A 27,689-nucleotide genomic window follows, 5' to 3' on the forward strand; every position below is an offset into this window, starting at 1 on the left:
TTTAATTATGTTAGCTTAGTTGAGTTTAATTTGGTCTCATTAGGTCATCTTTGCCTACTTTTGCTTAGCTCACTTTAGTTAAATTTACCTCAGCATAATTTATGCCTGGAAGTACTTTATTTAAAGATATTATTTTCCCCTTCCACTCCAGATTTTTGACTGCCCTCGGCTGAAGTTCTCTGAGATCCCTCAGCGCCTCACCAACTTGCTCCTGCCCCCTGACCCCATCGTCATTAACCACGTCATCAGGTAGTTTTATGTCACTCAGATAAACAGATTTCTTGCTAAAATAGGATAAAATCATGGATCAGACTTTGTTGAAGGATTATTGAAATCTCATTCTCTCTCCACCCCCCGCCAGCGTGGACCCCAACGACCAGAAGAAGACGGCCTGCTACGACATCGACGTGGAGGTGGAAGACCCCCTGAAGAGCCAGATGAGCAGCTTCCTCCTCTCCACCGCTAACCAGCAGGAAATTGCCTCGCTCGACAACAAGGTGAGACCAACGTCTCTGATGCCGCGCGAGCCACGTGTCTCGCTCCGTGTCGCACCGAGTTGTTAAAACGTGTCAGCGTTGCACATTTCATCGTAAACTATTCAGCGTAGGAGCTGCTTTATTACAGGAGTTTGCCTGCAGCAGATTTCACACCTGATTGAGTTAAATGTGGCTGAGCAGGAAGGAAGCGTGGGACAAATGACAAACACAAAAATACCACCCTTGTGTAGTGCAAAATACACACCGACAATAAGTATTGCTGCTTTTGTTAAATGCGTGGACGCTGTTTTTTTAATCAAGTGTTTTTCCAGCAAAGCAATAATATTGTAAGTATCTGGCACACGAGGGAGAAATGAAATAGTTACTAGTAGTAGTACACATGCAGAGAACCACTAGACCTTTCTAGGTATGAATGTAATTTGAATTTACAGGGTTTCTGCAATGTTTAGATTAAATACAGATTTTTTTCTGTATATATTACATACAAAGCAATATTTGCAGAGAAAATGAGGGCCGGGAATGTAACCAATCAATTAAATGTGATTTAGTAGGAGAAAAAATAATGGATATTTTAACATATTAAAAATGATTGAAGTCTATAAGCTTCCTAGCCCCTGTCTAATGCTCTCTAAACGCTTGAAATTAACAATTTTCTGTAACTTCAAAGACTTTTTTTTCGTAACTTTTAAAGGGTTTTCAAAACTTGCAATTATCTTACAAATTGAATTCCCTTCAAACGTCAAACATCATGTTTCAAAAAGGAGAGGACACTTAATCTGTCCGCCTTAGTTCCCTCGTCCCGTCCCGATCATGCATCGTTTAAAGTTTGTTTTCAAAGCTGAACGAAAACAGAATTATATCCTGTCTGTAAACTTCCAGATCCATGAGACCATTGAGTCCATCAACCAGCTGAAGATCCAGAGAGACTTCATGCTCAGTTTCTCCAGAGATCCGAAGGGCTACATCCAGGACTGGCTCAAATCCCAGAGCCGAGACCTTAAGGTTACTTCTGTTATACTACTATTTATATATATATTTATATAGACCATAGAATCACCCCTGCTAAGTGCTCTGCCTCTTTTAACCCATTTATTTTTTATTTTATATGCATAAGAGCGTTAATCATTCTTTCAGTTCAGTAAGTGTTTATGTTTTTGGTTAAATTGAGACGTGTAACATTTGTTATCATTGTGTAATTTTTATCGTATCCGCCAATGCTGATGTAAAAAAAGAAAAAAAAAGAGTAGCGGTATTGGCCTTAAGAAATCCATATCGGTCGATCCCTACTAGTATTTATATGCACACAACACTGTGCCCACTCTTCTCAAGTTCAAGTATTTCACATGTATGGGCATAATCATCTTTATTCTTGGGTACTTCAGTTAATTACTGCCAGCGATCTGTCCAGGGTGTACTTCCATCTCTAGAGGACAAGGGGTTACAGAAAATGAATGAATGAAGGAATAAATAACAACCTAGCGTCCAGCTGGAGCCCCCTGCAGGCCTAAATCGAACAGTTACACAGATGCCTTCCTGATATACATCATCAGGACGAAACTGTTTCTTCAGTCTATCTATTCCATGTCAGACACTTTTAAGATATAGAAATTTTATGGGTATTTATTAGTCAATTAATGTCTGTATCTTCTCATTGGCTGCAGTTAATGACAGATGTAGTAGGCAACCCCGAAGAGGAGAGGAGGGCGGCGTTCTACCACGAACCCTGGTCTCAAGAGGCCGTCAGCCGCTATTTCTACTGCAAGGTGAAGAAGTGGCCTCTCTTTGTATTTAATATTTGCTTTATACCCACTTCGTGTAGCTCCGATTCTATATAACCACAACATTATTCATAGTTTTTACTCCTCCCTTCCTGTGACAGATCCAGCAGAGGAGGCAGGAGCTGGAACAGGCCTTGGCGGTCCGCAACACCTAAGAAAAAGCCCTCCTGGATTTCTGAATCTGATTTCAGAGCTGTGTGTGTGTGCGTGCGTGTGTGTGTGTGTTGTGGTGTATGTGAAACCATCGCTGAAGTCCGGTGAAACCTTGAACCTCTAAAAACATTAACTCAACTACGTGGAATTCATTTTGGTGAATAATGAGCAGGCAGTGATTTGCAGTGAAAATAAACGAAGCAGGTTTTCACACGACGGCAGCGAACGCGGCCGTTTGTCTAGGACCACGGTGACGTCATCGTTGAAAAAAAGAGCACGTTCAGGTGCAGGTTCTGCTTTGTAAATACTAGAAAAAAGAAAAAAAAAACTCCCTCTCAGCCGGCTGCTCACACACCTCTGTGTTTTCTCTCATCTCAAAGAGTCTGCGGACAGAAACGTTCATGATGTAACCCACTGTCAGCCCCTCGCAGCGCTCTGGATGAGCCTCCCGTGTTTCGTGCTCTTTTTTCGTGCGTGACTGTGTGCGTTTTCATTCGTCCTCGTTACACAAAGTGTTTTTAATTGCACCAGCAAAGTCGAGATTGCAGTGTGACGCGCCGCAGACGAGACGAACCAGAGGTGTGGATTTCATTCGTTTTCACGTTTGTGTGAACATGAGCTGGGCCCAGTTCAGACCTGGTGTTAACAGGCGTCCTGATCGATCGCGTCGCTAGTAGGCAGCAAACTCTTGAGATCAAATACAGTTTCTGCTGATCTCTGTAAATAAACACGGACATCATCCAATCCGTGTCCAGTCCGTGCTGTTTGTTGCATCTGTGTCCAGACGTTTAAGAGCTGTGAAAGCTGTAAAGTCTCATTCACCGAAAGCACACGTGTTTATTTATTATTTATTTATTTATCTTCGCCCCTAGTTATTTTGGAGGCCCCCACAAATCGGAGTAATCTCATAAAACTGACACGGCCCTCTCATAATCGATTATTAGAATATGTTTAATTTATTGTTTACTCAGTTTACTGCATTACAAGGACAGAATCATTTTTAAAAAGGCTCTCATTACCTCATTACATTTTCCAACAGTCACAAACAATATTTTTTTTTGGTAATGAATGAATCAGTCAACACCTATGCAGATGATGTCGGCCCGTTGCTCGTTCGTACGGCTTAAAGAAACCAGCTCCAGCTGCGGTCTGATCACTCAGGACACACGTTAATACCAGGTCTGAACAGACTCCGGTGCATCTGACTTGCCAGTAAAACAGTATTTATCAGCTCCATGTCTGTTTATAGTAAGAATAATGTTTTAATGAAGGAGAAAACAAGTGTTTTGATGATGATCACAATAGAAGCTTTTCTTCCCTTAATCATAGCAAGTATGTCTTTACACGTTGAGCCTCGTTGGCTGGTTTGTTCACTCACGGCCTCTTTCTCGTGAGTTTTTTTTTTTTTTGTCCTGAAGGTGTTACCAAAGGTTGCAACGAGAAGAAGAGAATATGATCACTGAGATAGAAGTGGGCAGGAATCCAGACTTTGGTTTAATGTCCTTTTTTCTCATTGGTCTGTTAAACTCTACCAACACTTAAGCCTAAGTCTGTGATATTTTGTCCATTTCTACGTTTTTTTTAATGTTACACAAAAAAAAAGAAGAAGTTTTTCTTTTTTAGAGATGTGAATGTAAATATGGTTTTCTTTTTTCCCCCCCTTTAAAGAGGGCCAGCTGTACAGTATACGACAGACTATCTGTGTGCGTGTTTGTTTTGGGGAATGGGTGGGTGAGTTACATGTCGCAGTATGGGAGCTCCATGAGTTTTGAATTAGTAGGGCAGGAATGTTAGAGTTCCTCTGTGTACTATCTTGGGTTCGGGGTGGTTTATTTTAGGTCCATCCCGAGTCTATCGTGGGAGCTGGAAGCTGCAACAAAGAAAGACCTCCCTCACTTTCAGTCTCAGTAGCTGTAACACACGATATAATCTCATTTTACACTTTTTTTAACGACTTGTATGTATATGTTGTAATGTCAGATGGAGGATTTTACTTTTCTTCCGAGCAGTTTCTAGATGGAACCTTTTTTTTTCAGGGGGTTTCTTTGCACTGTGCTGTAACAATTTACCGGGACTCTCTTGGTCACGGGTGAAGCCCTCTTTATTATCCCAGCATACACACGAAGTGATTGGACGATTTCACAAAGACCTATGCATGCTCCGTGGACATTAGTCGATACATCCGATGAGACAGTATGTGTAAATATACAAAGCTGGCATAGCAGTATGTGCGACGAGCGCGTTGAAATGCCTTCTGGAAACTTTTTTGCCAAAAATGACATGCCCTACCAGCAACTAACTAACTGTAGGTGTGATTTTTTCTGAGCTGTGTTTTTGTTACTAGGACTAAGTTATATTAACTGCACTCTTTAGAGGAGGAACATTAGTCATAGGTAGTATCTTGGTTCTGTGTCTGACCCAGAGTGGGTTTCTTTGTACGGCCGGGGCATTCACGTTATTGTCACCGATTCACTAGCACCCTCTTGTGGAGGAAACTAGAAGCTGCAACGCCTCATCTTAGAGCAGCGAGATGTTAACAAACTACTGTGTGTTCTGTTACTAAACCCCTGGCATATCGTTTGTCCCAATCCCTGCATGTGTTTCTGACGAGTGGGAGCTGCACTTCCTCTCTGTTTACACTGTTGTCAGAGGGTCACCGACAGGAAGATTATGGTATACGAGATACTGTACGTCTGTGAAGAGCAAAACTTGTTTGGTGATTTCATTCTATAGAAGAAGAAGAAAAAAAAAAGGGAAAACAGCTGTGACACCGCGAGACAGCCTGGATGTAAATAAAGAAGCGCTTGCCAAAGTTTGTAAATGCCATGATATCTACAGAGTCTTTTTTTGTTGTTGTTGTCCATCTTCCTGTTTACACCAATGCTTTTATACATCCTCTTTAGGCAGAATGTGGATATTATTGTTAAACCGAGTCTCCCACAGATAAATAACTTGCTGTTAATATGGTTCAAAATGCTAATTTAAAATGGGGGAATGTTTGAAAAGATACTGAATATCAGTCTTTTATAAAGCCACAGCAGCAGTCTAACGTATGATAAGGTTTCAGTCAGACTACAGATAGATGGACGACAGACAAATTCAGGGACGGACTGAGGGATAAGAGGGAAAGACAAATCAAGACTGACAACTGAAAGACAGATGTACAAAATGCAGAGGGACACAGAGTGATAGAGGAATGGGAAATTAGAGGAAAGAACAGATAAAGGGAAAGACAGACATACAAAACAAATTGAAGAATGAACAGAAACTAGGACACAAACTAAAGCTGTTTCTTACTTATTTTTTATGAGCTGCAGCAGCTTCCTTCCCATTTATCCTAAACAAAACGCGGAACAATTAGAAAAAACATCTTATAAACCCCTTCCTTTATTAACGTACCGTATAGTTAAATACACTACAACGCTCTGTGGATGTGAGCTCAGGAGCCTCGGAGGTGGCAGACAGGCGCGTTATTGTTCACTGACCTCACCACAAGGAGGAAGCAGGTGGAGGCCTTTCCACTGTGAGCCGTGGCCCCGCTCCCTCCTCAGAAAGAGCCTCTTTCATTCTGCTGCCGCACTATTCTCCTCACCGGCCCCTGCATTTGTGGGTGAGGGGGGGGCACACAACGTAATCGTCTCACCCCTTCATTGAAGAGGAGGAGGAGGAGGAGGTTGTGTGAAGCAAGTCATTCATTCTCGCTGGAGCTCCTCGTCTAGGTGGACTCGACCCTCCCTCTGGGCACTGGGTTCACTTCTCTCCCCCGAGAGACATGTGTGTACAGAATATTTGCCAAAACTCGAGGAGGCCCGGGCAGGGGTGGGGATTTAATGCGAGGAGACGAGGCGGGGCGAGTCTGCTGTGGAACAAACTGTTCACTGGCTCCGGGCGCTGCGCTGAAGCTTTAAGGCAGCGAACGGAGCTGGATGCATTAAGCTGAATATGAGCACGGCTTCGTTACTGACCACAAGATTTTTTTTTTTTTTTTTTCTGCCATATTGCCTTTTCTTCGGCTCTGCCAAGCAGATAACGATACCTCCGGGGATAGCAGCTCAAGCGCGCCGCGCACAGATCCTATAAACAGTCGCTTTTTGCCTAATGAGACTGAAACGAGCGCTTTAACAAACTGTGAGCCTGCGAGTATGAACAAAGGAACAACGCTGAGAGGAAATACAACTCTTTAATAAAAAGAACAAATCTTAAAGAAAAGGCAGCTGATTTTTTTTTTTTTTTTTTCCCCATCTGTGAACATCTTCACAAAAGAAGACTTATGGCTCAACATTTTTTTCTCTCCACGACTTATTAATTAGAGAAGGCATTTATTCTTTCATCATTTAAAGACACCACCTCCGATATTTAAAAAAGAAACAAACAAACAAAAATAAAAAAACCTGTATAAATATGGTTCTTGCCTCCTTTGGGCACACATCGATAGGTCCTCAGCAGGTCTGGTCAGGGAGTCGTGCAAAAGTGACACCTCCGTGACAGATTTAAAGTTTGCAGTATATTCTCAAACCAGGCAGCGAGCAAAGAGATCTTCAGCTGCAGGACACAACCGAGACATAAACTTTGCTCTGCATAAGTGTCCTTGAGCACCATTTTTTTTTTTTTTTTTTTGGTTGAACCCAAAGACTGAGAATCATTAAAATGTATCTTTATTCCAGACCGAGCGCGTGACGTACAACGACACTCCAGCGGTTCAGTCCTCTATGTGCTGTTGGCCTGCTCTTGCTCAAATAAAGCCATCGCTAGGTGCGAACGCGAGCCCAGACCCTCCAGGTTGCTGAGGACGCAGCGGTGGTAGATGTCCTCACTGAAGCGCGGGTTGCACGCTCGCCGCACGTACTTCTGTATGAGCGCCGGCTCCACAGCTCTGAACACGTGCAGGCCCGAGTAGCGCACGAAGATGTCGTACACGTCCATGCTCTCCAGCAGCTCCTCGTTGTCCAGGATGTCCGCCGCCATCTTGGTGCGCGCCGTCATGTAGTCGGCGTTGTAAAAGCAGGCCTCGTCGAAGACGTGCCGGTCGAAGTGGCCGTCGCGCAGCGACTCGGCGGCGAAGGAGGCGGAGGCGGCGGACGGCTGCTGGTCGCGGTAGATGACGGCCGGGCTGTACTCTTGGAAGTGGATGGGGAAGAAGACTTGCCAGTTGCTGATGGCGTTCATCCTGCAGCGATTCAGGAAGTCGGCGTTGACCTCCGTCCAAACGCTCGCCAGGAAAAACAGCGTGTCCACCGGGTGCTTCTTAGAGATGATGTCCATCAGCTTGACCTGGGAGGGCACCTCCGTCTTCACGCTGATCCAGGGGATTTTCACGTCTCCGTAGCGCTTCTCCACCTCCCCTATCATGGCCTTGATGCCAGCGAACACATCGGTCTGGCTGACTCGCTGCGCGTCGAACGGGTCGTAGATGAACAAGAAGGTGAGCAGGACGTTGTCGTGGGTGTCCAGAGTGTTCATCACGTACATGTCGAGGAAATTGCCGACGTAGTCCTGGTCCTGGGCTGTGACGGGAAGGATGACCTGCACTCGCGTCGCCTCGGTCACATAAGGCATCGGGATAATCTCGACCGCGCTCAGAGGTCGCAACAGGTTGACCCGTTTGGCAATGACCTGGCTGTGTCCTTTCTGCGTGTAGGCCTCCAGGGCGAGGTCCAGCATGTACTCCATTCCCCGCGTGGGGTCGAAGCGCCTGTAGCCGTTGAGGAGACGCCGCTTGCGGAAGCGCAGCTGCGGCTGGTAGCGCTCGTTGAGACGCTCCACCGCTATCTCCAGGACCGCGCTCACGTCGGCACGGTCGGCCCCTCTCATCTCACACTTCGGGGAGCTGTCGACGCAGGAGTAAATGTGCTCTTCAGTGAAGTACTCCCAGTTTATGACCTCGAAACGGGTCCTGGGTTTGAAGGGAGGGTTGATTCCGATTGGCCACGTCACCCCGGCCTTACCCTCTGGAGTCAGATCACTCAGGTTGTTGATCTGCATCTGAGGAGCGCACACAAAAAGAAAAAAAAAATAAATCTGTCAAATGTAAAGAAAAAGCCACAAAGGAAATCACAGACATCTAAACTGTGATAGAACTGAAAGCTGTGGTGTATTTAAAGTCATGTCAAAACCACTCTAATGAATCATTGCAGGTATTTTAATTACATGCTAAGGCTCAGAATTAGATGACAGTGGAATGCAGCTCTCCTCAAAATGGGAGTGGTGCAGAAAAACTCAGACTGTAAACTTTCACATTGCTCTTTGGATGCAGTCCAATAAAATCTGACTCACAAGTGAAAAACAAGTTGTTTAAAGGTGTGAAAGAAAAAAAAAAAACACAGAACAAACCTGCAGCTGCTGGATCTGCAGGTAAGTCCATTCCAACTCTATCTGGCTGAAGCGTTTGTGCAGGCGGTACATGAGATTAGGTTCGGACACAGGATGGACCGTGAAGGCATTTTTAAACTGTGCGCTGTCTTCACGCTCTGGATCTGCGTTTTTCCCCAGCTCAAAGTAACGATAGGTCATTTCCTGTGAGCCACACAAAGAAAGAGAAATATTAGTAAAGACATCCCTTCCTATCCGCTAACCATAATGGACACAAACACCGGTCCTTTTTTTTACCTGGTGCACTTCTACACAACTAAGACCCAGGTAGTCAATAATGCAGCGGCCCAGCCACTCATCAGGTCTCACGCTGAGGATGTCATTGCGGCAGGTGTCGAGATGCGGCTGCAGACGCGCCAGCAGGCTGCGCGAGAGCAGGTAGCCGTAGCCACCGTGGCAGTAGCGCGCTTTCTCCTCTCCGCCGATGAACTCCTCCGCCCTTCCCATGTACAGGTCCTGCCCCGCGCTGAGGTGGCCCACCAGCTCCGACAGCCGCTCCGCCTGCATGTACGTGTCGTCCTGGGCCAGGAAGAACCAGTCGTAGTCCGAGCCGTAGTGCTGGTGGAGGTGGCGCACGGTCTCGTACATCAGCCACACCGGGCGGTCGTCGCCGTGGGCGACCACGGTCATGCCGTGGGGCACCTTGGGGCTGCGCAGGCCCGTGAAGAAAAAGGTCCGGTGGAAGTGGTGGGCGACTGTGCGGTTCACCGCCACGGCCAGCGTGTTCAGGGTGGCCCGGGACGTCAGCACGCCCACCAGCAGACGCTCTCTGATGCCCAGCTCGGTGTGGATGTATCGAGTTCTGAAGGAGAGGACAAAGGAGGAGAAACCGGATCAAGGGATGAGGGTGAAATTGAGAGCATCAAAGCACGACCAGGGTAAAAGTCGGAACATGTTTCTACCACAGTTAATGCAGGTGGAAAAAAGAAACATGTTGAAGACGATTATTATGTGAATACGGTTTCTTACAAGACACAAAAAAGGGATGAAATCTTTTCCATCAAAAGTTCCGGTTTCACGTCTGATCCATTGAAGGGATTTGGCAAATACAATTTCTTTAGGCTGCCACCCATACTGCACACAACTTAGAGCATTCAGATAATAGCAGGGGGAACTTAAATGTAAGCCTATTAAACAGATAATTACCAAATGTAAATCCCTGGATTTGTCTCTCATTTACTAAAACAAACCCGATGAACCCGATTAGATAAAAGGTAATGGGTCTGTTACAACATTTAAAGGAGTAAAGGTTTCTTCAAGCTCCTGAAAACAACGACAAAGTCCGTCAACGCTTACCTGAGGACTTTCTTGTGTGGCTTGTTGGGATCCTTGTGGTAGGGCACTATACGCGGCTGGAAGTCCTCATCTCCAGCCGCATCTCTCGAGTCTCTCTGGGGACTTTTTCTGTCCACAAAGAGCCGGCCGTTGCCCAGCTCTCCTCCACAGGAGTCATCTGCGTCCCCTTGAGTCCAGGACACCATCAAAAGGCTCAGACTGCAGCCCAGAGACAGCCCGAGGATAAGGGGCAAAGCAGGCCTGAACAGGGCCAGAAACGAGGAAAGACGCATATCTGGCAGCTATGAGCTACACCTAATGTGGAATAAAAGCAAATACTACCTGCAGAGCGTTTGAAGAACCAACACTGTTGCAGTAGATCAACACATTTTAACTAAATATAAGTTTCCTTCAGTACAATTAACATTAATACTGGCATTGCCTCTAGCCTATTTGGTGAGGTAGTTCCTTTTAAACCTATGAATTAAAGATTAGATTCCAACTTTACACATTACAGCAAATACATAAAAAAATATTTAGGATATCACGACCAGGTAGCTACTCTGTAAACATGAAGCTACCAGAACTAGTAGTTCATTTAAAAGAGCAAATAAACGCAAACAGTTTTACATATTAGACGCTTATTGCAAATAAAGTGGTGCCCGACGGCTGGTCGTGTAAGATATGTAAATTATGTAAAGTATTTCCTTCCTTTTTCGGCTAAACGTTATGTTAATTAGCTCAACTAATTTTGGGCTAGCGTTAATGCTAACAGCTACTTCCAAAGTCAGCTCAATAATTACAGGTCAGACGCTGAAAGCCACCGGGTAAAGTCGGTCGTCTGAGTTTATATTAACCTGATTTATGGGAGGTTATCGAAGTGAGAGGTGTCGAAAGTTTTCTAAAATGAAAACCTCCCACCGTGAGGAAGACGCGTCAAGGAGCGAGCTAGCCAGCTAGCATCCCGTGGCTTTAGAGCAGACACCACGGATCCATCTCCACGGACACCGACACCGAGGCACAGGTCCACATTTTCGTCGTGGATACGGGTAAAAATCCACCCAGGAGAGCCACGCATCTGTCGTCCATTTCCCCCCTTTCCGTCAGTGTCTTTTACTTCCTCAGAAATTCAGTGACACACACACACGCACACACACAGTGAAGACACAGCGTCCGTCTCACGTCGTTTTCATCATCACCGCAGCCAGTTCTCGGACTGACCGTGTATTACCGCAGCATCAGTGGACAGCAACACAGCCTGTGTTCAGCGATAAGCTTTGATTTAAAAAACCCTCACCAGATAAATAAAAACACGGTGTTTATATGTGATTTGCTCCGTGCCTATACCAGAATAGTTATAATAATGCGAAAAATATGCATTTAAACGCGAATTTAATGAGGTTAAACCTACTTTAACTGTCTATATTGTAGTCAAACTTCTGCCGGTGTGGCTAATTACTGCTACGTTTTTTTTTATATAGATTCGCGAATTATTTTTAGACTAAATGGACATTTTTACTGCAGTCCCACGAGAAGAGGAGGGACTAGTGATGCGTGATACCGCTAGGTTTGGTATCGATCCGATAAATACAGGCGATACCGGTAATGATACTTTGTTAATAGTTAAGGTGGATGCATCATCAATCCAAATCTAAATGTGAATGAATTTTAAGTGTTTTTTGGCCTTTTGGATGATCAAAACACAGTTTATATCCTGTTTTATATATAAATATTTGTAAATAAAAAAATACTATATTATCATGAAAAAAATATTTTTCTTAAGCGTGTTCAGAAATTACATTTATAAAGTTAAATCTCTCCCTTCATTGCATTTCTTTCAGATTTTTTTCTTGAATAAACAAAGTGTGCAAAATTATCACTTCACAACAAATATAAAAAAATAATAATAAAGCAACATATTTTTTCAAGGAGTATTCCACGTAGCATTTTGTTTAGGAAATACAACAAATCTCATCCTCTCTGCATTTCTGTAGCTTTGCGTTTTCTTTCCCACAATTTTTCCATGTTACCACTGTATCTTACAGGCTTTTTTTTTTTTTTTTTTTTTTACTGAGAGTACTACTGGCTTTGGTAAGAGTATTAGAGCCACCCAGGAAAGAGAAATGAGAGGATATGTTTTCATCATGCACTTTGAGAAAAAAGAGTCGAGTAAAAAATCTGAATAAAATGTCGAGAATAAAGTCGAAATGTTGACAAAAAAAGTGGAAATGTCAAGAATGAAATTGACTTTCAAACCGATGTGTATTACGACTGAATTCTACATATTTCGACTTTTTTCTCGAGATTGTAGTTTTCTTGACTTTGTATGTTGACTTTATTCTTAACAATTCCACTTTTTTCTTGACATTGCATTTGGATATTTTTTCTCTACATTGTATTTCGACTTTAATCTCAACATTTCGACTTTTTTCTCGAGGTGCATGAGGACAATAAAATCTACCTCTAATTTTTTTTCCTCTCATGGGTGGCCCTAATACTCTTACTCTGCCACCATCCTGCTCCGTCTCTGTGCTGTATGTGACTCTTTAATTAAACCGCTGCAGTCGTAGAAGAGATAAACTAAAGCATTAGTATCGATATCATTACTTTGGCATCGATAATAGCGATATTAGGACCGTCCCGCCCCTCTCCTCCATATATGGTCCGTCTGGTGGTCCGCTAACTGCTACATCCACCCGGCGAAACGTGAACACGAGACGGTGTCGGTGTGCTCCGGAGAACCGCGCTTCATCATCTAGGTAAGAGCGGCGTTAATCGTGTGTGACAACCGCCATTTAGACTGATAACGTAGGCAGGCGTTTGTTTAATTAAAAACAGCCCTTAAAAACACATCTTTATCCGCCTTCATACTTCAGACCGTATCTAAGTTGGGCCTTGCGTCAGGTTAGCATTAGCATTAGCACCCCAGGGCCTGTCAGCCTAGCTGGGTGGCCGGCTCACTAAACGACTAATTGGTGAAAAAAATGGCCACGACTTGCTTCTTATTTCTAACGGTGTGGGTTAGTCAGCTGACGCGGCTGTTCAGTTACCGGTGTCGACTAATTCACGGTGAACTGACAAAGCCTCTAATGCTAAGATGTTAGCGGCTAACAGCTGGGCTATCCGGCATTACGCGATAAAAAGCCCAACGTGCGGACAGGTGGGCACGAGAGGAGCCAAAAATGCGGTCCGGTTTATCGTTGCCATCATTGTCAAAGGGCTTTTAGTGAATATTTTGCCATGTTAGGCCTTTTACTGTAAATGTTAGTCGTTTCGTAATCACCTATTGGCTGAAGTCTAACCGGCACGTTTTCGATAACCGGCAAGTTTGCTTCGGCCAATTCAAGCGTCGCTTTACGTAAGAGATTAGTCATTTTTATCATGATTCATACTAATTATATTTGACCTGTACACTTAAAGTGATGGCAAATATTTGAACATGTGAATGGTGTGTGTGATGTCATTTTTGATGGTTTTATTTATTTACTTATTTTTGGAGTTACATAAATGGATATTATCAGACAGTAATGTCACTGATCCCCATTCAGAAGCATTTAACTAGACCAGCTGGACTCGTTGAGTTTAGAGAAGATGTTTCACTGTAATTTATTCAAGTAGCTTCTTCAGTTCTGAGGGACTGATGGGATGTTTGAGATTGAAATAAGAGATTGAACTCTGTAGGTAAAACCCCATCAGAACTTCAGAAACTTGCTTAACCAAAAATGTCTTCTCTAAACACAACAAGTCCAGTTGCTTCCTTTTATTTATTTATTTTTATTTAAACACTTCTTAAATGTACTATGACCTGGATCACTGAGAACCTTCCCATCATTGATCCCTGTTTTCCCTTTTTGTTTTCTGCTGTCGAATAGACTTGCACCACCACCACCATGCCGTCTGACTTGGCTAAGAAGAAGGCAGCGAAGAAGAAGGAGGCTGCCAAAGCCCGCCAGCGCTCCAAGAAAGCAGATGAAGGAAATGAGGAGAGCGAACAACCAGAGACCCAGCGCAACGGAGCCGAGAGCAACGGTGAGATGACGATTGCTCATCAGCGTTACTTTGTCTGTGTTTTAATATCACATTCAATAACTTGTGGGATATGTCTTTTTTTTTTTTTTTTTTTCCTCCAGGTGTAGCCAGTTTGACGAAGGAACTGGATGAGTTTGAGCTGCGGAAGACCGAGGCACGGGCAGTGACGGGCGTTTTGGCCTCTCACCCCAACAGCACTGATGTCCACATTAGCAGCTTGTCGCTCACCTTCCATGGTCAAGAGCTGCTAGCAGACACCAGCCTGGAGCTCAACTCAGGCAGACGGTATGGCCTCATTGGCCTTAACGGCACAGGTAGCTAACTGGTTCATCCCCTTTTTCTGTTTGAGAATCTGTCATTTGCTGCTTCCTTTTTTTTTTTTTTCAGTGGTTTTCATTAAAAAAACACGTTTGTTTTACCTGCCAGGTAAATCCATGCTGTTGTCAGCCATTGGGCATCGTGAGATTCCCATTCCAGAGCACATAGATATCTACCACTTGACACGAGAGATGGCTCCCAGTGAGAAGACGGCTCTTGAGTGTGTCATGGAGGTGGATGAGCAGAGGATCATGCTGGAGAAGGAGGCAGAGAGGCTTGCCCATGAGGACTGTGAGTTACTTGTGATACGTTGTGCAGTAACAAACAGAAGAAGCTGAATCTTGGTAGCAATAACAGAGATGATGGTAGAAGATACAAAACGTCTAGTAAATGCTTTTATGTCGCCGCTTTACAGCCGAGTGTGAGAAGCTGATGGAGCTGTATGAGCGTCTGGAGGAGCTGGATGCAGACAAGGCACAGATGCGAGCATCTCGAATCCTCCATGGTTTGGGTTTCACCGCTGCTATGCAGCAGAAGAAACTGAAGGACTTCAGTGGAGGATGGAGAATGCGCGTTGCTCTGGCCAGGTAAAGACAACAGGCTGAGTAGCAAACGTACAATAACATGGTCGTCTTGGCCTTATTGTAGGTTTGAACTTGCATCTATTATTGATACTAATGTTGCGTTAGATCTTGCTAATTTTTATTTGGTTCTCAGAGTTCATGTTTAACAAAAACCGGGCAACTGGAAAAAGTGACAGCTGTGGAAGAGGAGTAGTCCCTATTGGATTACGTATCTGATAAACTAATGCCTTCTGTATTCACAGAGCCCTGTTCATCAAGCCCTTCATGCTGTTGTTGGATGAGCCCACTAACCATCTGGACCTGGATGCTTGTGTGTGGTTGGAAGAGGAGCTCAAGTCGTAAGTTCAACTTAACCGTTAGATAGACCAAACCGCTTTTATCATGTGTGCACGCACATTTGTATTTATTGACCTTTTTATTGTTCTCGTTAGGTTCAAGCGAATCCTTGTGCTCATCTCACACTCTCAAGACTTCCTGAATGGTGTCTGTACCAACATCATCAACCTGCATCAGAGGAAACTGAAATACTATACGGTAAGCAGAGTTTGCTGAAACCACTGCCAGTGCTTGAAAGGAAGTATATCTGCAAGTTTCTTTAATAGACTTAACTCAAGATGCTGAATAGGGAAACTACAAATGGGCTGCTGCTAATTTTGTACCTAGGTTCCTAACTGTTTGGATGACCATGCGCATCTATTTTTGGTTTAAGGGTAACTATGACCAGTATGTGAAGACCAGAGAGGAGTTGGAAGAGAACCAGATGAAGCGCTTCAACTGGGAACAGGACCAGATAGCACACATGAAGGTAAATGAGGGGGACACCTGGTGGTGGAATAATTAAACTACACATGATGGTATTGGAGAGTAGAGGGTTTAAAATAAACCCATCCAAAGAAAACCAGACAAAATAGTTGGCTTCTAATTGCTGAATTTTAAGTAAAGAAAGAAAATTGGTCTTAGAAAATAATTCCACTTCAGGCAAAAGTCAACAAAATGGATCCTGTAAATGGATCTGAATACCTCATTTCAGCTAAATAACTTCTGGGGACATAAATGTTTAAATATAAAACATCTTTACTGAACGGTCAGTTCAGTACTTGAGCTCATTGTTCTTTCTATGTCCCACTCCCCTAGAATTACATTGCCAGGTTTGGTCACGGCTCTGCTAAGCTGGCACGACAGGCGCAGAGCAAAGAGAAGACGCTGCAGAAGATGGTGGCGTCAGGCTTGACTGAAAAAGTGGTGAATGACAAGGTACCGTAACGCTGATATTCACAAGCTTCTAATTGCGGCTTGGAAAAGACTCAGCCAGGCCGTTGATCTCAGACATTTGACCCAGTGACGCAGTTTGAGGAACCGTGGTGGGTGGTGAATGTATCGTCATTGTACCAACACCTTCTTGTTTCTCCACAGACGCTGTCATTTTATTTTCCTCCCTGTGGGAAGATTCCTCCTCCTGTTATCATGGTTCAGAATGTGAGCTTCAAGTACAGTGACAACACAGTGAGTAGAGTTAATGTCACAGCATTTTACCTCTAAAACAATTATTTATTTCTCAGTCTGACTTATCTGTTAATGTTCCCTAAAGCCACACATATATAAAAACCTGGAGTTCGGTATTGACTTGGACACACGAGTGGCTCTGGTGGGACCCAACGGAGCAGGAAAGTCCACCCTGCTGAAGCTGCTTATGGGAGAGGTGCGTATATTCACTTATTGGCCAACATCAACCTGCGACCATCTTCAGAGCACTCAGATTATTCTCCTTTTTCTTTTTGTAGCTCCTACCCACCGACGGCATGATCCGCAAACATTCTCACGTCAAGATCGGCAGATATCACCAGGTAAAACTCAGAATCCAAACATCATTTAGCAGAACTTGTGTGTATATATAAGCATACTGGACTCCCTCTAAAGCATTTAAAGCCGCCTGTACATTTACATGTTTCTTTATATGTGTTGTAGCATCTGACAGAACAGCTGGAGCTCGACTTGTCTCCTCTGGAGTACATGATGAAGTGTTTTCCTGAGATCAAAGAAAAGGAGGAGATGAGGAAGATCATTGGTCGTTATGGCCTGACGGGAAAGCAGCAGGTATGAAGGGAATACTTTTCCACCAGATATCGGCTGAATTCAGTTTAAGGGTGACATTGTCTCTAAATTGTCACTGCAAACCTCTTCCAGGTCAGTCCCATCAGGAACTTGTCAGATGGGCAGAAGTGCAGGGTGTGTTTTGCCTGGCTGGCGTGGCAGAACCCTCACATGCTGTTCCTTGACGAGCCTACTAATCACTTGGATATCGAGACCATCGATGCACTGGCAGAAGCGATCAACGAGTTTGACGGTGGCATGATGCTAGTTAGCCACGACTTCAGGCTAATTCAGCAGGTGCGTGTTTGTAATTTATCCGGATGCGACACCGTAAACTGGAGGATTTAACTTCTAAGCAGCCATTAATAACCACCCTCCTTCCTTCCTTCCCTCCTTCCTCCAGGTGGCACAGGAGATCTGGGTCTGTGAGAATCAAACCATCACAAAGTGGAATAGGGACATCCTGGCGTACAAGGAGCACTTGAAATCAAAGATTGAAAAGCAAGCGCATGACATCTAAAGCTGCGTCATACTGAGCCACTCCTTTACCTTGCATCATGGATTTGACCTGCAAACTCCCGAAAGAAGGAGCAGGAAACATCCCAACTGAAAACGATCTCTTATGCATCTTATTGGACACGTCTCTTGTACATGTCGTACTCTTATCTCCATCTCGGTTTGACAGTGCTGCACCATGCTCACCCAGTCCCTCCACCTCAGGCTGCACTCTGATTGGCTGATTTCACCTTGAAGCGTCTCAGTGCATTTTGGAATGCATTCCATAGTGCTGTCTTCATAGAAACGTTTTATTTTATTTTTTTTTTTTTCCAAATGTTCAGTTTTATCCCGACATGTATGCAGCAGCTTTTAGGTCATATTTTATGATATTTAAAAGTTGACTTTTTTTTTTCTTTCGTGTAAAAGAGCAGTTCTGCCTTATTTAACAATGTAATGCAATAACAATAAACGGAACATAAAAACAGCACATTTAGCTTGAAGAATTTATTGTTAATTGTAAACGAATACAGAGCTTGTATCCAAAAATCAAAAGTTTTTAGGGAAAATAAACTACTTTACATCTCTGTAAACAAGAAGGAAAAACATTGAAGTTGCTTTGGGTTTTGTCTGTGAGCCACGTGGCTGCATAGATCATACGTTAGATTACAGCCTTTATACTAAACTGTATATGCTGCTCACAAACAGCTGAAAATGGCTGGGCTCCTAAAATAATAACAAAAAAATAACTGGCCTTTATTGGTATAACTAACAAAGAAAATGAACTGAGGCCAGTCCATCACCAGGATGCTATTTGTCAAAACAAATTTGCAGGCGGTCCATAAAATCATGATGAATTAAGTCAGCCATCTTTTCTAAAGCTAATGACAAAAGCTGTGTTCGTGTCAAATTGTGGAAGTCAAACTATTTGTTGTTCGACATGTTAATGCCAATTAAACGTTTGTAAGACACAGATACAGGCTTCTCAGATCTAGTCTGCTGCCACTTCATTAGGTACACAAGTGATAAGTGACGCATTTCACAGATGTTATAAACATAACTCATCTGTGGTCTGTAATGCTCTTGAATTGTTTTGTTGCACCAGAACGTTTCCATTATCTTTACACCCCAGCTTCAGTCAGTGTGCTATGCAAAACAAACACTTAACTCCAGTTAACATCCTGCAAAAATTATCATAAACTTATCACTACAGCTGTGAAGGAGGATGATTCAGTGCAGGACTATTATATTAGCATGCATCCCTTTTCACTAGCGTACCTAATAATATGGCAAGCATCCTGTAGGCCAAACCTTTGCCATTTACTGGGTCTGCACGTACTAAAACTGCAACTCTAATATTCAAGATAACAAAGAAAATATTAATCCTTCTCATAAATCCAATGTGACACGAATACAGTTCAGGACTCGATGAGAAGCAGATCTCATCGGTTTTTTTTTTCCCTCCCAAACAAACTGTATCCAGCTCGGGTTTTAGTTAAACTTCTTTCTGTTAGTCGTTACAGTCTGAAAACACATGCTGTTATAGATTATGTTTGTAACGTCAAGTTTATGTTTTTTTGCCAGTTTTGCCGACCAGGAGAGAAATGCCTCCGACCTGTGAGGCTGCGAGTAAAGCTTAAAAGCTTGAGGATGGGGTTGCACCAAAGCGGGATTAATTTATAAATCCAAAAACAGTTAAACTTCAAGAGTGATCCTCCATACAAGGAGGTTTTGACTCTTAAGACAGCTCCTCCTTTTGGGACGGAAGGAGCAAAACGATGAGTTTTATGATATCTCTGAATTTCTCAGGACGCTGGACATGAAGCTGAATGTCGTCCTGATCAATAAATTAAATTAGATTACTTTTTAACTGTGCATCCGAGCTCTGCTTGACTTTGAAACAGGAAACGGCCTAATCTGGGTGCAACCCAACCACGACGTTAGACATGTGGAGTCGCGCGTGTTGGTATGCAGGTAAATAGTGATTAATTCTACACATGTAAACGTCGTGAAGGGAGGAGCTGATGACGCGGGGCTCCCGTTTAAGGTTTCAACGTAGCGTGCGTGATTGACAGATTAGTGGCACTAGCTGCGGTTGAAACAGTGCAATAAGGAGGAGTGTTTTCGGTGACGCCGTCTCCAGGTGAGCCTGGGCGGCGGCGTGTTTAGGGAACAGCAGCGGCGGCGGCAGGTGTCAGAGCCGTGCTCGGGTGCGCTATGTCTGGACCGGCCCGCCCCCGTCGGCCGACGCTCACTGGGCTTCCCACTCCTCGTCGGAGACCTCGTCGGGGGGAATGGCGCGAGTGTGGCTGGCCCGGATGTTGCTGATGTTGGTGAAAGACAGGAGGCTGGCGATGCCCATCAGAGTCACACCTGTGCCGTCCAGGTTCACCTGAGCGAGATGCATGTGTTTCAGGATCTTCAGACCTGAGGGAAAAGTGTGAAATACACGGGGGATTGGTCATCCAAAACGAATAAATAAATAAAAATAAGTCAAAGCCGGTTTGGAGTCGGATCTTACCGTGGTCTGTGATCCGCGTGCGGCTCAGATTGAGTTTAACAAGCTGATTGCAGCGGATCAGACCTCTCTTCACTACTGTGTCTCCCACTTGAGTGCTGGCCAGCCCCAACACCTACAAAACAGAACACAATACATGAGGCATGCTAAATTACTTAAGTGGCTCCCAGCTGTCTGTAACAAACCTTCAATAGTTTACATACACTGGAACCAAACTACACCATCAATCCACAATTTCATGCTCTGAATGAATTAATTCTACACGATATCAACTGAAAACATGAATGAATAACGAAGGCCTTGAATTTAAATGTCCAGGGAATTAAAACCAGTGCTCAGTGTGACACACAACACAATTAATCTTATAGGTACAGACAAGATAAAGTGATATCAAAGAACCTTTGTCAATAAAACGCTGAATGTGACGTCTGTGATGTCACAAACATTCTTCTCATGTGTGAAATAACCCTTTGACACCAACAGGTGGCAGTAGTATGTATTTGTCATTCAAAATGGCACACTTTTGGGGAATCATGTTTATCATTTGGTCTATAATTTATTAGTTCTAGATGATCATGCTGAAAATGTTTATGTTTTAATCTAGCACAATCAATGAACATTAATTTGAAGTATCCTAGAACTGACAGCCATCAGAGTGGGCTATTCGCATTAGACCTAGTTGTTCTGTGCAATCGAAAAAAAATAAATAAATAAATATCACAATTAAAATCACCTGGAGGTGCGGCAGACAGGTGATGAGTTCAGCCACTCCTCGGCTGGTGACGGCCGTCCGGTCCAAGCACAGTTCCTGCAGCTCCCTCAGGCCGCGCAGGGAGGGGAGCCCCGCATCCGTCACCTGAGTGTTGCTAAGCGACAGCTTCTTCAAACTAAAAAAAAAAAAAAAACACACACACACACAATAGTCTCGGTCAGTATCTTTCCTCTCATCACGCAGAAACACCTGAGGGGGTGCGGGAGGGACCTGGTCATGGTGGAGAGCTGGCTGACTCCCTGGTCCGTGACTTGTGTGTAGTCCGTCAGGTCCAGCTCCGAGAGCAGACACAGTCTGGAGAGGAACGACAAGCCGCTGTCTGTCACCGAGTGGCGTCCAGGGAGGGTGAGGTGAGTCAACTTTAGACCTACAGGAGAGAAAAAGAACCTTCAGTACAGACCTGGATGACAATTATTTTCACCCCATTTTAAATTTAAATTTTAAGAACCTGAGATGATCTGAAGAGCGTGGTTGCCATCCAGTACGGGGATTCCCCCTAAACTGAGACTAGACAAGGAGGGGTGCGTGGCGAGATGCTCCAGAGACTCCTCTGTCACACCTGTCCCGTCCAGGTTGAGAGTCTGCAGACTGGACATCCCTGCCAGGGCTGTCACGTCCCCGACCTGGTAGAGGAGGAAGATGTCATGAAATAACGACTATAGGAAAAAGTTAATAAATAACCATTGTTCAAATTAAAACACAAAACCTTAGTTTGCTTGATGCTGAGAAGTCGCAGCTGTGGCACGCAGGCGGGGAGCACGGCAAGCGTGGCTTCGGTCACTGCCGTCTGGTTCAGGCTGAGCTGAGAGAGGCAGGACGGAGCGGACTGGAGGTACAGGACCATCCCAGCATCTGTGACTTTGGTCTGGTCCAGGGACAGGAAACACAGGCTCTTCAAACCTTCAAAACATGCCGATCACACGTTAAGCACCTCACCAAAAGAAAAGCAGCTTATTTGGAAATGTGGCGTTGCTGCACGTAACTGTGAGCACATGTTACGCGTTACATAATATGTCACCCCCCCCACCCTCTAACAACACCCTGAGGCTTGGTGAGAAGTTCGAGCGCGTGAACCTGTGATATACTGCAGGCAGGAGTCAGTCAGTTTGCTACAGGAGGCCAGGTTGAGGTACTGGAGTTTGACCAGGCTGGACAGGATTGACAGGCCAGAGTCTGGACAAAACACAGGAGGAGATTAAAACAAGGGGGGGAAAAGAAAAGCACAGACTTTGATCAAACACGTTGACGACAAAAAGCCTGGATCCAAGTGCAAACTGTAAAAACCTGTGATAAGAGGGGAGTTGACCAGACTGAGATGCTTCAGGGCCGTGAAGGCCCGCAGCTGCCGCAGGAGCTCGTTGGTTGAATAAGGGTAGCAGTTCAGGACGAACTTCTGCATCGGGCAGCCGAAGAAGAGCTCGAGGGTGCGTGGACGCAGCAGCCTCTCGCTGGACATGTATTTGAGCAGGAGCTCCGCCAGCTCCGGGGTCAGGCACGCCAGGCTGCTGCTGTACTGCATGCTGGGAGCTGAAAGGGTTAAGAAAGTCACCACGGTGAATGAACGGAGGAAGAAAGAAAATACGGCGTGGGGGAAATCTGACGACTCCTGACGTCTCCGACCTGTCATTAGGTGCACAGTCGCGCGGATGGCCAAGGCACATAGGGTCGGCACGTTCGGTGGCCGGAAGGGTCTTTTGGGTGGGGACGGCTGTCCCTGCTGGGAGGCGTGGGGGTCCTCTTGCTGTGCGGCTCTTTGAAGACGCTCCACTGCAGCCAGGCCTGCGGCGACGGGCGCCACCGGACCTCCTGCGTCCTCGGGGTCAGCCGCGACTTCTTCTGCAGCCGCTCTGAGACGCGCAAACACAGGCGTCTTTTACACATTTCAATGTAACTCGTCATATTTATTAAAAGTTTTAGTTTTAACAGGGAGGTTAATAAAACACACTATAAATAATTATAAATATTTAAAGTGATGATAGTATTATATATAAGACATCTGAATGCAACAGTAGGCAACCAAACGGAGCACAGAAGCCCATTCAAACTAATTCCACACATCTGGTTCTAAATTAAATTTGCAGAGCATGCAGAATTATTAAATCTAACTTCTTATCATATTACTACATCACTACACTATTACTAAAGCCATTCTCTCCAGACACGTACCTGAGTCGATTGCCTTGCCCCGGCCAGTGGTGCCAGGGCTCGAACCTCTGCTGCTGCCTGTTCTCCGGGAAGAAAGGCAGCCGGGGGATTCCTGAGAAAATTACACAACTGTAATCCCTGAAGATATTTTAATACAACCGCAGCAACATTCGCAGACCCGCTCTGTTCCTCCGGCATTTTTTTTACCAGCTTCATAACAGAAGAAAAACTTTATGTTACACACCTCTAATCAACATCTTCAGGATCAGGATTCGTCAGGAACTAGCTTCCACCGTGAATGAGCTCTTTTCACGGTCACTGCTGGCACTCGTTCAGGATACTATATCAGAACCACATGCTCTCGAGCGTTCAACGTGATTGGCCGGTCACTAAGTTCTCACCGCTGAGCAGCTCTGACCCCGTGTAGTATGTTTGACAGAGAGGGGCATTCACCTGCACGTTTCCTAACCATTCTTACAAACTAGGGCAGCCTGTCGAATGCTGTGCACACTGAGAAGATAATGCAATGTGCAGAATGAAAGTTGGTCGAAAAGCGACTGACACGAAAGCGTATAAAGTTCACTGCGGCCGAGCAACGGAGACACGTGGAAACCGTAAGAGAGAAAGCAACGTGTAGGGAGAATCTCCAGCAGAAACTGGGAGCAGTACCGTTAGGCATGTGGGGTGGTTCTTCTTCTCCTTCTCCTCCTCCTTCTTCCTCCTCGGCTCCTACGACGGGATCCTCAGCGTTTCCAGGAACCATCCTCTGGCCGCGCCCTGTCGAGCACGGAAACCACGTCATCCAGCGACTTAAATAACACTCAACAAATAATATGTTGTGACCCTATATCACTGGAAACTAGGAAGAGGCGTCATGTTACAGCAGGAAAAACTCCAAGTAGTTGAAAGTAATAATAACTCCTCATGCCACCACTGTTCGTCTTGACGCGCGATTGACGTGACTCTTGAGCAGAAATGAGGAAAAGAATAGGGACACCAAGATCAGCTGCAAAGCCCTGCCAGATGTTTCTCTTAACAAGACCAAAGTAATTTGCATTTGCTGTCGATGGAATAGAGCTTCCACCAGAGTGTGTCAAGTCTCAAACACCACTTGGGGCTATTCTGTAGAAACTTCTGGACAGGATTTGTATTTGTGTTGGATTTTTAGATCAATAATAACAATAATTAAGCATATTTATGTGCTCTACTGTTTATATTTGATTATTAAAGATTATAAAGAGTATTTATTTAATATAATGAGCTTTATATAAAGTTGAACTATGTGTGGATATCACAGCAAGAAACATTCAACTACAGAGATACTACGAACTGCACTGATTGTGATAAATAGAAGGCAAAACCGAAAACAAAATCTGCACCTAAACTTCAGAGTCTGGGTCAATTTGGGATGAATTCAGCAACAATGTCAGTGTGACTGGTTTCCACAACAAAGCGCTTGGAATTTGTGATTGTTCTGTCGTTCTCCATGGCAACAGCAGCTCAGGCTCACGGGAACTGAAGCGTTCAAAAGCGTCCGTCACGCCAAGAAAACACGTCTCAAATATAAAGTTAAAATTACTCACACTAGCAGTGAGCTTAGGATTTCTTGTGCACTGAAAGTAATTCTTACCCCAGACGTGAGGCCAAGGCAGCGCAGGGCCAGCTCCAGGTATCCCTGCATAATTCACTGCCTCTTCCCAAAGCTGGTTAGGCAGAGGAGGAGGTAAAACGGGGCCCTCGTCTCCCACCCTCTCCGGGACAGCAAGGATATCTACCTCCTGGGGAGGCACAACACAGGGAGATGGCTCAATCGGACCTGCTGACGGTGGATCCGCAGGACTCGGCGGGTCCTGAGGAGTCTCCGGAGGAGCGGTCTGAATACAAAGTGCGGCGTTCGGCGTGAGGCCGAGAGAGCGCAGTGAGCAGGCGAGCTCTGCCTCCCCGAAGCGTTTCCTAGGGAAACCCTGGAGGAGAGAAAAGGAGGGTAGGGTGGGGTGACGTCCGGTGATGTGCTCCACAACGCTGCGCAGAGGAGCATCAGCGGAGAAGCGTTCACGCATGGACTCACCGGATGGCAGCCGAATCTGCATCGAGACAGACACGCAAGACGTTTAAACGACCGTGTGCTTTGACTGTACGTACCTGACGGGAAACTCAAAATGAAGGTTCCACCGCAGCCTCACCATGAGAATGCAGTTGTTATCCAGGTTTGTCTGAACCTTTCCTCCGAGCTTCTGCCCTTCACCACTGGGAGGAGACGTCTCTGCACCAGAGCTAGCGTGGCTCTTCTGCTGCAAGCTCTTGCGATCGTCAGCTATCCGCTTCAACACAAGCTCACGCTCCTGGCAGTGCACAACACAACACTTGATTTCAAAAATATTCTCTTCTAACAGCAGAGTAGCTAACAGAAGACTGCCTCGTCAGTGCTGCTGACCTGTTTCTTTTGTTTTCTCTCCGCTCTCGCTTCTTGAGCAACGCGCTGTCTTTCTTTCTCTTCAAAGTCACTCTTGTCCTGTTTGATCCGCGACTCAACCGGCAGTGGATCTGGGGACAGGGAGCCAGGCTGAGATGGCCTCAGCACCAAGGAAGGACATGCTGCTTAAGACAGGGGAAAAAAAAGCTGAATTAGAGCATTTTGGTCCAGATAATGTGCAGAGTATGAAAGTGGTTTTGAGTTGGTGTTTTACCTGCGCTGTCAGCGGGAGATGTAGGTGACTGAGAAGTGCTGGCTGCCTCTTTGGGAGGGTTGAAAGCAGAAAAAGCTGTCTCAGCTGACTGCGACGACTGCTTGACCAACTTGTGTCGCGGGTACTGACCATGCAAAAGCCTATGGGAGATAGGGAGCATTAAATTAACATTCAATTAATGCTAAATGTCACAAGGTTTTAGGAAAGGGGTAATACAACTCACCAATCAGCTGCTTCTGGCACAGAGAAATGTCCCGCCTGCACTGCCGCCTGGATTTGCTCCTCTGAAAATCCCATCTCTCTGAGGATGAGGAACAACTCCCCGATGGTCTGCAATACAACATGTCAAATCAAAAAGCCATAAACAGGGGCCGCACCACGAGTTTCCCTCCTTTTTACGCCCACAGTTGCCAAAGATGCAGAGATGTTCCTTGCAGCCTTGTTGGGACATGGTGGCCGTCCACCAACCAGTCGACAACTCCATCCATCTGGACCATCCAGGGTCACACTCATCAGTGAATACGACGGTTTTAAAATTAGTCCTCACGTATTTCTCCCCATGAGCATTGGTTAGGGGTGGCCGAATAGAAGATTTGTGCATAACTGCAAGCCTCTGGAGCATCCTACATCCTGATGTTTGTGGAGCATTCAACTATTTCATGTTTTTCAGCAACAGAGACATCGTTCTTCTTTCCCACATTGCTTGACAATGGTGGTCTGTTTAATAACCTGGAACATCCTTCTTCAGTAGCTTTTCCTTTAATTGGGCTCACCTATTAAACTAATTATCAGAGGTGTCTGAGACTGAGTTCACTGATCCAAAGCCAGAGCCCTGAGACACAACAGCGTCCATAAGTTTGATTGAACAACCAAAAACATATATAAATACAATGTGCATAATAATTTAGAACACGTGTATAGGTGGACTATGTATGGAAAACAATAAAGAAATATGAAAGATATATGACAATCAGGGCAGAATACAAATAAATAAATAAATGAGCATACTCAGAAATGTATATATATAAACACGCACATACACATTTACCAGTTTAGGATGCAGACAGTGCAAAAATGCACGTGTGTGTACTGTATGAGTGCAGTCGTGAATTGGTTCATAATAAACGTTTTATGTAATTAAACGGGGTGATAATGTGTCCTAAATCCTGCACAAGACCGTTAATAACACACACAAAGATCATTTACCAGTATTATTATATGTATTGCAGCGTAAACCTCTAATTGACATGTTTCTTTCTACTATTTACCTTCCATCAAACCCCATTACAACTTAGCTTCGCCAAGACAAGTTAACGCTAGTTTATAAAGTTTTCAGTAGTTGTTTAGCCTCTGTCAGAATAAATACCAGCGAAGACAGCGACACTGGGTTTAAAATCAGCCAACGAGCTCTTACCCTGCAGCTCATGCTAAGCGTGTGTTGTTATTTGCTACGAACATGAGGCTGTCAACAAACAGCGTTAGCCTATGCTAAAGCTAAAGCTGAAGCTAAAATATTTTTAGCGTCGCGCACAGTCAAAGACAGACGGGAGGTTTGGTGCTTACCGGAGAGGCAGCGGAACTCATGCCGTTGTTTCAAGGTCACTGCAGAAACAATCACAGTGGGGTTGGTATTTATTTATCAACTTTACTGACTTCCTGGTTTTGCCCAGAGAACAGTATGCTAACTAGGCTACAGCTACACTGACCTCTCCCCCTTTGACTTGGAGACTGACACTACATCAGCAACCAACCAGCCTACCACCACTGCGGAGATCCGAGCTCTGATTGACGGATCCTAACCCCCAATCAGCTGCTGCCTTATCAATAAACCTTGAGCTGCTTACACGAGTGTCAAAACATGCGGCCCGCGGAGCAGAAGCGGACCGCCAGAGGCTGGAATCCGTCCTGCAGCACGAATTCGCAAAGTGCGACGATTACATAGAAGGCGGCAATGCCGAAATTTGTTTTAGTCAGAGAA

At 44.9% G+C, this 27,689-nt stretch overlaps 4 protein-coding genes across 9 annotated transcripts in view; 2 read left to right on the plus strand and 2 right to left on the minus strand.

The window, feature by feature from the left end:
• Positions 1-3,460, plus strand: part of smarcd3b (SWI/SNF related, matrix associated, actin dependent regulator of chromatin, subfamily d, member 3b) — a 42,336-nt gene extending 38,876 nt beyond the window's left edge. For all 5 annotated transcript variants that reach the window (XM_047568044.1, XM_047568042.1, XM_047568043.1 and 2 more), the window contains 5 exons: positions 152-249; positions 362-497; positions 1,377-1,499; positions 2,159-2,260; positions 2,377-3,460. In XM_047568044.1, coding sequence (XP_047424000.1) covers positions 152-249; positions 362-497; positions 1,377-1,499; positions 2,159-2,260; positions 2,377-2,430 — 513 coding nt within the window. In that variant the 3' untranslated portion in view covers positions 2,431-3,460. The remainder of the gene's footprint in view (positions 1-151; positions 250-361; positions 498-1,376; positions 1,500-2,158; positions 2,261-2,376) is intronic.
• A 3,129-nt stretch (positions 3,461-6,589) lies between these two features.
• chpf2 (chondroitin polymerizing factor 2) lies at positions 6,590-11,591 on the minus strand. Its single transcript, XM_047568040.1, has 4 exons — positions 10,094-11,591; positions 9,035-9,599; positions 8,759-8,941; positions 6,590-8,410 (listed from the first exon to the last, which is right to left on the minus strand). Exons 1-4 carry the CDS (start codon positions 10,363-10,365, stop codon positions 7,136-7,138), a joined length of 2,295 nt encoding a protein of 764 aa, XP_047423996.1. The 5' UTR covers positions 10,366-11,591; the 3' UTR covers positions 6,590-7,135.
• Positions 11,592-12,698: 1,107 nt separating this feature from the next.
• abcf2b (ATP-binding cassette, sub-family F (GCN20), member 2b) lies at positions 12,699-18,079 on the plus strand. The gene is made up of 15 exons (XM_047568041.1): positions 12,699-12,831; positions 13,945-14,101; positions 14,203-14,415; positions 14,528-14,710; positions 14,835-15,006; positions 15,246-15,341; positions 15,435-15,537; positions 15,713-15,808; positions 16,138-16,257; positions 16,417-16,506; positions 16,592-16,702; positions 16,785-16,847; positions 16,969-17,097; positions 17,188-17,391; positions 17,498-18,079. Exons 2-15 carry the CDS (start codon positions 13,963-13,965, stop codon positions 17,612-17,614), a joined length of 1,836 nt encoding a protein of 611 aa, XP_047423997.1. The 5' UTR covers positions 12,699-12,831; positions 13,945-13,962; the 3' UTR covers positions 17,615-18,079.
• Positions 18,080-18,081: 2 nt separating this feature from the next.
• Positions 18,082-27,598, minus strand: si:ch73-173p19.1. Of its 2 annotated transcripts, none has more exons than XM_047568039.1 (17): positions 27,275-27,598; positions 25,935-26,041; positions 25,712-25,851; positions 25,459-25,619; positions 25,208-25,366; positions 24,655-25,108; positions 23,694-23,801; positions 23,046-23,136; positions 22,500-22,726; positions 22,164-22,406; positions 21,954-22,052; positions 21,586-21,779; positions 21,328-21,502; positions 21,090-21,246; positions 20,841-20,994; positions 20,111-20,222; positions 18,082-20,016 (listed from the first exon to the last, which is right to left on the minus strand). In XM_047568039.1, exons 1-17 carry the CDS (start codon positions 27,293-27,295, stop codon positions 19,841-19,843), a joined length of 2,778 nt encoding a protein of 925 aa, XP_047423995.1. In that variant the 5' UTR covers positions 27,296-27,598; the 3' UTR covers positions 18,082-19,840. The 2 variants fall into 2 exon arrangements, with proteins under 2 accessions (XP_047423995.1, XP_047423994.1); XM_047568038.1 differs by having other exon boundaries at positions 25,459-25,622.
• Between the last annotated feature and the right edge of the window lie 91 nt (positions 27,599-27,689).

This window comes from Mugil cephalus, chromosome 18 (genome assembly GCF_022458985.1).
Source record: "Mugil cephalus isolate CIBA_MC_2020 chromosome 18, CIBA_Mcephalus_1.1, whole genome shotgun sequence".
Lineage (NCBI taxonomy): Eukaryota > Metazoa > Chordata > Actinopteri > Mugiliformes > Mugilidae > Mugil > Mugil cephalus.

Bases quoted from the DNA above. Each gene is read 5' to 3' on its own strand.
- chpf2 (XM_047568040.1), bottom strand. From the start codon at position 10,365: ATGCGTCTTTCCTCGTTTCTGGCCCTGTTCAGGCCTGCTTTGCCCCTT. The intron at 8,942-9,034 runs GTAAAAAAAAGG...TGTGGCTCACAG, and splicing joins GTTGTGTAGAAGTGCACCAG to GAAATGACCTATCGTTACTT. The intron at 8,411-8,758 runs GTTTGTTCTGTG...TGCGCTCCTCAG, and splicing joins TGCAGATCCAGCAGCTGCAG to ATGCAGATCAACAACCTGAG.
- abcf2b (XM_047568041.1), top strand. From the start codon at position 13,963: ATGCCGTCTGACTTGGCTAAGAAGAAGGCAGCGAAGAAGAAGGAGGCT. The intron at 16,703-16,784 runs GTGCGTATATTC...TTCTTTTTGTAG, and splicing joins TGAAGCTGCTTATGGGAGAG to CTCCTACCCACCGACGGCAT. The intron at 17,392-17,497 runs GTGCGTGTTTGT...TCCTTCCTCCAG, and splicing joins ACTTCAGGCTAATTCAGCAG to GTGGCACAGGAGATCTGGGT.
- si:ch73-173p19.1 (XM_047568038.1), bottom strand. From the start codon at position 27,295: ATGAGTTCCGCTGCCTCTCCG. The intron at 25,623-25,711 runs GTAAAACACCAA...CCCTGTCTTAAG, and splicing joins ATCTCCCGCTGACAGCGCAG to CAGCATGTCCTTCCTTGGTG. The intron at 20,995-21,089 runs GTCCCTCCCGCA...TTTTTTTTTTAG, and splicing joins CAGCTCTCCACCATGACCAG to TTTGAAGAAGCTGTCGCTTA.